The sequence below is a fragment of the Tigriopus californicus genome, chromosome 5 (assembly GCF_007210705.1).
Source record: "Tigriopus californicus strain San Diego chromosome 5, Tcal_SD_v2.1, whole genome shotgun sequence".
Taxonomy (NCBI): Eukaryota; Metazoa; Arthropoda; class Copepoda; order Harpacticoida; family Harpacticidae; genus Tigriopus; species Tigriopus californicus.
The window spans coordinates 1,934,884-1,945,462 of NC_081444.1; the positions used below are offsets into that span (position 1 = coordinate 1,934,884).

At 44.0% G+C, this 10,579-nt stretch overlaps 3 protein-coding genes and 1 long non-coding RNA gene across 4 annotated transcripts in view; 1 reads left to right on the plus strand and 3 right to left on the minus strand.

Annotated features, from left to right (window-relative positions):
• LOC131880354 (uncharacterized) overlaps window positions 1-6,429 on the minus strand; it is a 16,508-nt gene extending 10,079 nt beyond the window's left edge. Inside the window, exons 1-2 of the long non-coding RNA XR_009373253.1 lie at window positions 6,209-6,429; window positions 6,042-6,139 (exon numbers count right to left, since the gene is read on the minus strand). This is a non-coding gene — a long non-coding RNA (uncharacterized LOC131880354). The remainder of the gene's footprint in view (window positions 1-6,041; window positions 6,140-6,208) is intronic.
• Window positions 1-6,909, plus strand: part of LOC131880350 (rho GTPase-activating protein 12-like) — a gene marked incomplete in the record, with an annotated part of 24,144 nt that extends 17,235 nt beyond the window's left edge. The window contains 7 exon segments of the mRNA XM_059226961.1: window positions 337-1,040; window positions 2,542-3,922; window positions 3,987-4,104; window positions 4,442-4,614; window positions 4,686-4,947; window positions 5,027-5,661; window positions 5,735-6,909. Coding sequence (XP_059082944.1) covers window positions 337-1,040; window positions 2,542-3,922; window positions 3,987-4,104; window positions 4,442-4,614; window positions 4,686-4,947; window positions 5,027-5,661; window positions 5,735-6,649 — 4,188 coding nt within the window.
• A 1-nt stretch (window position 6,910) lies between these two features.
• On the minus strand, window positions 6,911-8,691 carry LOC131880353 (uncharacterized). The gene is made up of 2 exons (XM_059226962.1): window positions 7,765-8,691; window positions 6,911-7,466 (listed from the first exon to the last, which is right to left on the minus strand). The coding sequence occupies exons 1-2, from the start codon at window positions 8,172-8,174 to the stop codon at window positions 6,911-6,913; spliced, it is 966 nt and encodes a 321-aa protein (XP_059082945.1). The 5' UTR covers window positions 8,175-8,691.
• Window positions 8,692-9,238: 547 nt separating this feature from the next.
• The window catches only part of LOC131880577 (vesicular integral-membrane protein VIP36-like), a 7,494-nt gene continuing 6,153 nt past the window's right edge, over window positions 9,239-10,579 (minus strand). The window contains exon 6 of the mRNA XM_059227245.1: window positions 9,239-9,814. Within this exon, the coding sequence (XP_059083228.1) occupies window positions 9,537-9,814 (278 nt within the window). The 3' untranslated portion in view covers window positions 9,239-9,536. The remainder of the gene's footprint in view (window positions 9,815-10,579) is intronic.

Genomic DNA, 10,579 nt, shown 5'->3' on the forward strand with positions numbered 1-10,579 from the left:
TGGGTTCGAAGTTCATTTGTCTTCATCCCAACCCCGAACTTGACATAATTTCAATTTATCGTTGGGAAAACAGAAATCCAATGGAACGGATTTCACTTTCAACCTTGAGTGATCTGGCAGTAAAGTGGATCTGACATTTCATATCGCCAGAGCGATACCTTCTCTAGCGGGTCTGAGGCCTGACATTCTCAAATCTCAATCAGAGTTTGCAAAAAAACCAGCTTAGGTGTGACTAATCAAGCAAGGACACTCACTATCAACCGTCCGTACGAACTTTAGCATGCAATCAATCACAGCCTTGCTTCATCGCACTTTATCCCTTTATACCTGTTCCAGGAACGGTACCGAAGCAATTCATTGGACTCCATCCTCGTCGCCGATCTCAACAAGAGGGTACTCTTGTCTCATAACCAAAACAACCCACTTCCAGGGGGCGTGCCCCCCACCCAAAACGGCTCCTTGGGCTTCAACCGGAACAGCAGCATCGATGTGATCAAAGAAGAGGATGCCCGAGGGTCAGCTCAACTTCCGAAACAAATCAGTGCGGGTGCTTTACTTCTCCAATCCGGTGCCAATCTGGAGAAGCGGCCCACCTTCGAAGGTCTGGACAAGCGGAAATCTTGGAGTGTGGCCGACGGGAGTAGTCTTCAAAGTGCTATTAGTGTTCCGGCAATGACCATCCTGAGTCACAACGGAAGGCGCCCGTTATCATCATTGTCGTCTTCGGGACAGACCAAGACGGCTGAACACCATCGCTCTTCTTCCCCACCTAATCACCACCATGTCGATCTTCATCAGCTGGTGAATGGTGGTGGGAAAGAAAAGTCCTCGTTGGTGAGCAATGAGGCAAATGAGAAATCGATCCGTGCAAGGAGATCGACCACCAACGCCACCAATACCAACAACGAAGTGACTGGCGGATCCGGCGGCAACAGCAACAGCAACGACAACAATAATAGCAATAGTGGTGCACAAACAGGACATCACTATCCTCATGGGGCAGGTAGTCGCACCGACCTGCAACTGAAAACCACCAAAGGGTGAGAAACCGTCTTCTATCTTTCTTTTCTTCTTGGTGGTTGATTACCTAGATTCGATAGAGTGGAGTGTGCTCATTAGCTCAAAAATTGATATCATTTGAACGAATCTTGTATGCGCTGAATTTTGAAGTTTGCGGTTTTTGTTTTCTTTGTTTAAAATTCACAATTAGATTGGAGTCTGCTAGTATCGAGAAGTTCCTGTGGGGACAAGAATTTTTATCTAGACATTTGGCCATGGTCATTTTGTTGACCCCCGATTGGTAGGACGACTAATGGTAGTTGTTATTGGACTTGCGAAAGATCCAGGTGATCGGTATTGATGAACCGAAGAGCGCTTCAGTCATGAGGACTTGGAGAATCATTGGGAAATGCCGTGAAAGTTTTGTGAATAACTAATGGACTGATACCAAGAAACCATGAAACGAAGACGGGGCTCCTATCAAGTCAGGCAAGTCAAAGAGCCAACCAATCATCAGTCACGTCCAGGGTGCGAATGGTCCGCTATTTTCCCAACAATTGTTCTTCTGATTGATTTTGCTTTGTTGCCCAGCTTTTGGGAATGATGTAATTGAAATGAGACGTCCATCCATCCATCCATCCATCCACTAGTTTACAATGGCGAATTGAATTTGAGAGCCCTTGATAACATCGAATATCGCCAACCATTCGAATGAGAAGGCCTCGTTGCGGTTTCGCGCTAAAATGCCTTTTATTATTGCAGCAGCGTGTTTTCGAATCTCTCGGAATTCGAAATCCAAACATTCGTCGACTCATCACAATCTGCGGACCCACATGTTCAATTGAAAGATACATAGCGAGCAAGTTGCAAAATGCATTAGAACTGTATGTGCGTGTTCTTTGCCATCCTTTCTTAGGTTGCATATTCTTATCGAGTAGTTTTGGCTTGCAGTTTTATCTAGCATTAAGGCGATTACTTTTACGCAAGTAAAGTCATAAAGTTCCTTGCATAAGTGACCTTAAAGGGAAACCAAAGTAATGCTCTCCAAGAGGATTAGCCGACCACGTACATGTTAACAAGTAGTAGTACTATGTGTTCCTCCGTCCCAGTTCAGTGTCGATTTCCAAAGGCAAATAAGCTCAAACCCGATATTGAAGATGACGACGATTGGTGCCGTTGATTGTTAGCGTGGAACACTCGGAGATTGGAAACAAATGATCATGATATCGACCATGGGCAATGGCGATACAATTTCCATTTACTAGTTATTCCTTGGGGCCGCCGATTGCGATGATTGCAAGTGGGAGAAAAGTCGATTATCTGGCTTCTTGCCAGGCCTAAAGATCCGTTTTCAATTACATTCCTCTCTACACCTACGTACGTACGGCTCTTCTCCAACTTGGAGAACCGGTTTTGTTTTCGACGTAGATGGGTGGCTGAACAAAATGTGCATACATTAAATGTTGCGGGGGCCCTGATCTTCTCCGATGCCGATGCTTCACACATTTGAGACTCAAATTTCTTTTTCTGTTTTTGTTGCAGTCGGATCTCGGCTTATCAGAACACGGAGGGTCTCGTGTTTCCGAGCAAGGGAAACAATGACACAATAGACTCCAATCGCAGCATAGATCGGAGGAAACCTGTCCCATTGCCGCGAAGCAAGATCCCTCTGCCTCAAGATAAAGAGCCTTCACCACCACCACCACCTCAAGCCAATACGAGTGGCCTCGTTAATTCAGTTATTCATGGTAACAAGACCTCGAAGAAATCGTCTGTTACCAACGAGCCCAGCAAGAAGACCTCCAAGTCTAAGACAGTCAGTGCAAGTGGTTCGTCCAAGTCAAGAGGCGAGAAAAGTGTCAGTAATGCCAATGCAGTGGGGGGCTCCCTTCTGTCTGAGCCTCCTCAGAAGAGCAGTCTGCATGCTCGGTTCTTCAGCAAACGTTCCAAGACCGACCTTGGAAGCGAAGGCCTTGCAGCATACAAAGCCAAGAGGCCCAGCGTGCCGGGAGGCCTAGGAGCTAACAGCGGCAAATACCCTGCTCCGAGAGTGCCCACCTTTAATCGGCCTGTTCCACAAAAGAGAACCGATGTTCCATTTGCGTCGCCCCTGTTCCAGGGGGTTATGCCAAATTCCAACCATCTAGGAGCATTTCCTGGAAGTGATACTATTGAACCCAATAGCAATAGTGGGCCTTTAAATTCAAACGCGGTTCCTCGCGTGTTTGAGCGGCGAACGAGTGACGAGGACAACAGAACGGGCAAGTTCAAACCGGCTCCGACTGAAAAGCCTCAATTCACCACTTTCAAGCAGGGCTCATTTAAAGTGAAATCGAGTGAGAGCAATTCTGTGACCAAAAGGTTCATTTTCAGTGAGAAACGATTGAGTAAAGTGGCCTCAGAGAGTGACCTCATTCAGACTTTGGAGCGTGAGGCTCTTGAGGACAAAATCGAGCCCATCCGACTCCCCATCAAGTCTGACTTGACCAATTTAGTTAACGAGAACATTGAGAACATGTTACATCATCAGAAAAGTTACTTTGTTCAACAGGAGGCTCAGAAGAGGCAGGACTCGACTCAAGAAGGCTCTTACAACAAACTAGTGATAGACACCTCGAAATCGGAGCCACTCCAGATTCGCACCGAGCCTTTGAACGACCTCCTTCTTCGTGGAGGGGGTGAAGAGCCCATGTCAGAGGGTCCCGACAAGAGCTGTTCAACTTCATTTGAAAGCAGTGAAGATTCAATTTTGAACGGGGAACGGTCATTGGAGGAAAGCGTGTCAGATTTTCATCAATCATCCTCACCCTTGAACACCTTGGACTCTTCCTCGGATTCGAGAACAAAATCTCCGGCGGGCACTTCTACCACATCCCGATCACCACCTTCGCCGGAACCCCTAGGCTTGACTCCCATCAGACCAGTGAGAAGCTTCGAAGTGCTTTTTTTCTTAATAACTTACTTAACAGACCCTTTTCCGTTTCCAGGTTCTAACCGATTGGGATGAATACGAGGATGTGAGTTCGGGGCGGAAGTTTTACTTCAACAACGTGACAAAGGAGAAAAGTTGGAAGCCTCCCCGAAAACCAAAAGGCTCCAGTGATGGTAAGTTAGTTCTTGATTACGCACCAGCATGTCAATGCAGAAAAACACCTCACATAGCTCTCTACCAAAAGGGAGAAAAACCAGGTCAAAGGTCCCGTTTCACGAAATTTAGGCGCACTAACTTGCTTTTGATGGTATTGGAAAAATATTGGTTTTGCATTCTAGCTCTCCCTCTCAACCGGTTGTGTTTTTGAGCTTCACCATTCCTTAAGAAATTCACATTCTGTCTGAATTCTAAAATATACTTTACGATATAGCTATAGCTTCTTTTCTATTCGTACTGTTCGAGCTTTAGCAAGAGATTTTTGGAAACTCATTGCCTATTATCTATTTTTAGCCGGACTCTCTGCCCCCTCAAGCCCCATACCGTTAGAATTTGAGGACGCGGCGCAGAAATTGAACTTCGATTTTGACGATGACCAACCTGCCAAAGAAAAAGTGTTGATGAAGCGCGAAAGTGATAAAGATGAAAACGTGGACAATCGACGGAAACCTCCACGAAAATTCGAGGTAAATTCTCGGTGTTTCCATAAACGTGCTATCAAACTAAGCCATTACTCGTGTTGCGCCCATTTATATAGCCCCCTCCGGATGGATACGAACTGCAGACCGATGCGGACACTGGATCTTCATTTTATGTCAATGTTTTCACTGGGGTTCGATGGTTTTCGGCAGAGGACGAAAAGGGTGCAGTATACTTTTATGAGGAAAATGGGAATGAATCCTGTTGGAGCCTGCCGAACGTGTCTCAAAGCATTCAAGATAATTCGAAATCCTCCACCAACACAACAATCGAAGTCCCCTTAGAAATCAACACCAAACATTTCAGGAAACCACTCACAGGTATTTGGGTGGTTGAGAATCTCATGTGTACGAATCATCACCCGACGAACAATGCTTAACTCCTTGATTTGCCCTCTAGGATCAACCAAACGAATCACCGATAACTATCAAGCAAACCCTTTGGATGAGGAAGGGCCATCAGACCGCGAATCCCCACCTCTGGCACCCAAACCATCCATCACAAAAACGGAGATGTTGGAACGTAAATTTACGCTCCCGCTCTCGACTCCAAGTTTTCAGATCGGCAATGTCAACATTGTGGTGGTCAAACAAGGTCCCATGAATAAGACGAAGTTGATTGAAAACGGAAAGCGGACCCGGAAGAACTGGAACCATTCGCACGTGGTCCTCACGGACACGTTCCTGTTGTTCTTTAAAGATGCCAAGACTTTCGCTTCCATGCAGAGTGGTGGTCACACAAGTGCCAAACCTGATCATTGCATCGATCTCAAGGGGGCAAGTGTGGGATGGTGCACCGGTGACAAATCCAAGAGGAGCAATGTGTTTGAAGTCAACACCGTATTAGGTGTCTCAATCCTTATGCAAGACGATTCTCTTCAAATGGCGGCGGAGTGGTACCAAGAGATCAAAGAGATCATGGACAGGTTCAATCGACCTCGTAAGGGTCCCGTGCCTCCAGTCAGAACGGCACAATTTCATCATCGAAACAGTTACGATTCAGTTGGGGAACGCAAATCTTCGGACGCTAGTCAGGTAGGATAACATCATTCAGACGCAAACAAGGGTCATACACTCAAAATCACCTTTAACTTGTTCTGCATTTCAGGTTTCCACTCTACAATTCCCTGCTAATGATAAGCGTAACAAAAATCTCAAAGTGAGTCGAACCAAGAGCCTAAAAATGAAGATTCTTGGTTCCAATGAGGAACTGGAGGAGGGCGTGAGTCCTATGGGTTTACCTGCAGGATCGAATGGAGCACTGTCAGCCCCTATTCCGTCATCCGCCAATGGTAACTCATACACTTTTCAAAATGCCCAAACCAAGAGCAACATTCGAGAGAAGCTCAGGAAATTCTTTCAAAAGCGCCCAACCATGGATGATCTGTTCAAGAGAGGAATCATTAAGAACGAACCTGTCTTCGGAAGCACTCTCCGAGAACTGGAACTCTCGGATCTTGGGGAAGAGGGCAAACGCCCCGAGGTGGTTCCCTTGTTTGTCAGAAAGTGCATCCTGGAAATTGAGAAAGGCGATTTCTTGAAAACCGACGGAGTGTACCGACAATCGGGCAACCTTTCTCACATTCAAAAGATCCGACTGCAGGTGGACCAAGGAAATTTTGCTATCTTGGAGACAGTGGACGATGTTCACGTACTGACAGGAGCCCTGAAACTGTTCTTCCGCGAGCTCAAGGAGCCTCTGATCCCTTGGGATTGTGTTGATAAGCTCCTGAAGGCCAGCTCATCCACAAACAAGAAATCCAAACTAAAACTGATGCGGGACACTCTTCAAGCGATGCCACGTGTTCATCGCGCCACTTTGAAAGCATTACTAACTCATCTACTCAGGGTGACCGAATTCAAAGAACTCAATCGAATGCAGATTCCCAATTTGGCGATAGTGTTTGGCCCGACGTTGATGTGGCCTCCAAGTCATGCTATGACACAGAATATGGCCTTGGATATGATGCAACAAAACATCATTGTGGAATCCCTTCTGAACAACTTGGCCTTGATCTTTTAAAGTTTATTGTTGTACTCTTCTCCGTGTTACCTACCCTTCAGTGTCCCCAAAGTCCTTCTGCCTTATTACGCTGTTATGAAGAGATCTATCCCGGCGCTCTGTGATAATCCTGAAATCTCCAAATATCATCATCGTAACCCATCATCACCAAAACAATCATTCATGGTTTCGAGAGATAAGTCGTACATCTAACATAATAGTTCATTGCATCGCATATCTCACATTGTTACACTATTCAGAGAAATAAATACTCCACTATATTCAAGATAACCAATTTAGTATGAAAGGTCCCCAAGCAAAGTTTATTGAGGGCACCAGAAACATACACAGAACCACAGAATCCGAAGCACGGCGAATGTCAAATCCCGCCAAAGAAAAGAACAAGAAAATAGGCCACACCAATTCCGCAACCCAACACAAAAAATGGGCCCATGCATGGCTGACATTTTTCCGGTGTCGCTCTTTGAACCTAGCTTGGCGGTTTTGACTCATTGGATTCACGCGGACTGAGTAATCATGATCGAATAAACTCTTAAACAGGCATACATAACTGAATAAAGTTAACAAGTGCATGACGCTTAAGAAATAAACAACCAAACGGTCAGTAAACACCGTGCATTTAGGGCGATCACCCAGGATTTGTCGTTGGGCTAGCGCATGGTAGATGGGTATGCCACGATATTGGTTGAAATTGGTCGAGGAATAGATTGTGATCAACGCCATTGCTGTGGAGGCAATCAAAGCGAATTTCCACACACATGATAACGGTTCCAATAATGTCCTTCTCAATTCCAAGTGCGTGCACAAATAGGACCATCTGAAATGAAGTAAGTATTATAGAAATCACTTCGTTCTTTTATAAAATATAGGCATGTTTTCTTCGCCGATGAATGAAATATTTTAACATTTTATGACACACTATTTGGGTGTCAAATGGTCTGTTGATAATGATTTCTAAAGGAAACAACAGCAAGCTTTTGGAAATGAGCATAAAATGTTATCCTTACCGACGAAATACGTATGTACATGGTTTTTTTTTTTAATGCAAATGTTTCAAAATAGAAAGTATTTGAATTTCAACAACTGATCCAATCAGACGATGAGAAATATCTTACCGAATGACAGCAATCTGACACGTGAAAATCGACTTTGAGATCAGACTAACTCGGGTACAAAATTCCATCGCCATGGGCCAAATATCCGAGGCATCCAGGTAAAGCGACAAGTTCGTAGATCGGTTGGGCCAAGTTAAGAGGGCATGAAGTTGAACCAAGACCACAAGTCCGCTTAAAGAACCAGCATAGATCAGATAAAGGGATGCTCGGTCCAAGTGACCCAATCGCTTTCGCCAAATTAGTAACTTGCGAATCATGCCGTAGTTGGCCCAAACACCGACAAAAAACACTATGGTCAATAAAACAGTTAGGTTTTGTCTCACTGCCTTGTCGTCCAAAATTAGCACGATGCTTCCAAAAGTGCGATTAAGAGTCTTGAAATCCATATCACAAAGTGAAATGGAATCCATTCAGGCAAAGTCTGTACTTGTCGGTGAGTGGCAAGCGAATGTCATTTCCATCAAACGTGACGTTGATGTACGACAACGGTATCGATCATCTCATTCGCCTGACTGACCAAACAACGAGAAAGGCGATGCGTTACTATGTCACCGTGTTTTTGGAGGAATCCGCGTGGTCAAATGTTCCTTCTACTCAATTTGAAAAGGGGGAAAGCTTGGCGCTTTTTATTGGAATTTCCAGTTCAGCTGCAGGGCTTGCTTCATTTCCATTTCCTGTCTTGGGTGATTTGCTAATAAGCTTGTCAGTCATAGCTACAGGCCTCGTAAGATACTCACTTCTATATACAGAGCAGCCGCAAGAAAGTAGTAAAATCGGACCTTTTGCGTTCAAGAGCGTTTCAATATTTGACAAAATACAAGGTATAAAATGAACACATTCGAAGCTCATTCTTCCCATGATTGGTTCTAAAGTCCGTGAACTTTTTCGATGAAAGTATATGCTATAGCTAAAAATCTTCAAATAGAGTTTTATTTGCCTGCCAATGTGGGATAAAATTCAAATATTAGAATGAATGAATGACGTATTTATTTCTGGTCGCAGAAACGCGAGATATACAGTTTTAAATTTGTAGGGTTCCTATTGATCGACCTTACGGACGATTATATTTCACGTCAGATAGAGATAGGTTTCACAATGTCTTTGTTGCTTCTTTGGATTCATATTTGTTATTTCTAAGTAGATAGATCCCAGGTCTTGATTTTACTTTTCCCCTTAGCTTTGTTTTCATGCGGATTTAACATTCATAACAATTTATTCACAATTGCAATTGAATTCTTTTTTTTATATATTTTTCATTGTCATTATGGTTGAAACACTAACGGAGAAAATTGTTGAGCTTGGACGAAATAATGACCAGCCTTTATTCAGAAAACTGATCTTTAACATTTGGCTTTCAAAAAGCCTTGGAAAAAAATGTTAAAACTCGTTTGCATGGATATTTTGAGATTTTGTCCGATAAAGTGAGCTTTCCAAGCAGCATTGGTTGAGGTCAATTGGTGGAGGAAAAGGCAAGAACATTTTATTCTTTTATTTTTTGATAGTTCAAATGATTACATTAGATAATCAATCTCAATCGAAGTATTACGCCGATTTCACAAAAAGCCACACTTTGCAAACAATTTAACGGAGAAGACGTAAGAGTTTAAGACATGTTCCACAAGAATTGCTCTAGGAAAAGATTTCACAGCACTGCTGACTGAAGCGCCTCGTCTCTGAGGGAGGAGAACCCAACCCATGGGCGGGTTTGTGAACTTGTGGCCAACCAGCCTCGGAATGTTTGGTTAAAGAATGGCCAGAAAACAATACTCTTATCAATAGAATCGTTTCCTCGAATTGTCTTGTTGTTTCTGGTAAATCATGATTCCACCCACCAAACAGCCCACACAGACCAACACCCCCAAAAGAAGCAAGACAAAGGTCTTGAATCCGGACATGGCCGATGGCTTCGGATCGTCCACGTGATCGCGCGGAGGCTGGAAAAACGTCGAGGACGGGTTGATGTGGGAACGATCTTCCTTGAGCTGCTCCTCCGTGGCATCTATCTCATACACCTTCATCGAGATGATGTCGTGATTGTCGGAGAGATCGCCTACAATGAAATGGAAGAACATGACAACGAGGAAATCATTTTGAATCCAACTAAGAGTCTCGTTGTTTTTTGGCCTGATTCAGGGTGGGAACACATAGCCCAACCCTAAAGCTTTCGCAAGTTTGAATAATAGGATAGGATCACACGATTAGTCTGTTGGTTTGTTTGTACCCCTTTGCGCCCAAGCGCCATCTTTCGGATGAGTAGGGATGTGTCAAATGTAAAAATGACACCGCTTTTTCAACCAACAATTGAACTTCTGTACCAAAGCGAGCTAAAAGTTTCATCTTTTTATCGTTTCTAGCACAATGTTTTGTTGCTTTTTGTGTGACAGCTCCGCTTATTTCGACACTATTGTAATTAACACATGCCACAGCCAAACCCTCGAGACATCCCTACGTAAGCCAAAAGAGAGCGCTCAAGTGCAAAGGGGTAAACAAGGACCCCCGTGAGCATATTCTATTTAATATGTTATAAGCGCCATCTGGTATTCTGTAAATCTACCATAACATGTCCAATGATTGCAATCAAGAGTATTAGGATTCAGCGGCCTTACGTCACAAAATGCAAGCAAAATGTAAACAAGGTCTGTCATTGGTTGAGAGTGAGGGTAAGAAAAGTCAAAGGAGTAAGTGAGGAGTAAGTGAGGAGTCAAAGTGAAAAAGCGATAGAGGCGCGAAGTTCAAACTGAACGGAAAACGTCATTTTCAAGGTCTAAGTTTCAGATGTTCCAGTCAATAGTTTTGTCCAAAAATGTTACTACAA

Coding starts and splice junctions, on each gene's coding strand:
- LOC131880353 (XM_059226962.1), bottom strand. CDS start 8,174: ATGGATTCCATTTCACTTTGTGATATGGATTTCAAGACTCTTAATCGC. Junction 7,467..7,764: donor TGTCAGATTGCTGTCATTCG/GTAAGATATTTC, acceptor ACTTCATTTCAG/ATGGTCCTATTTGTGCACGC.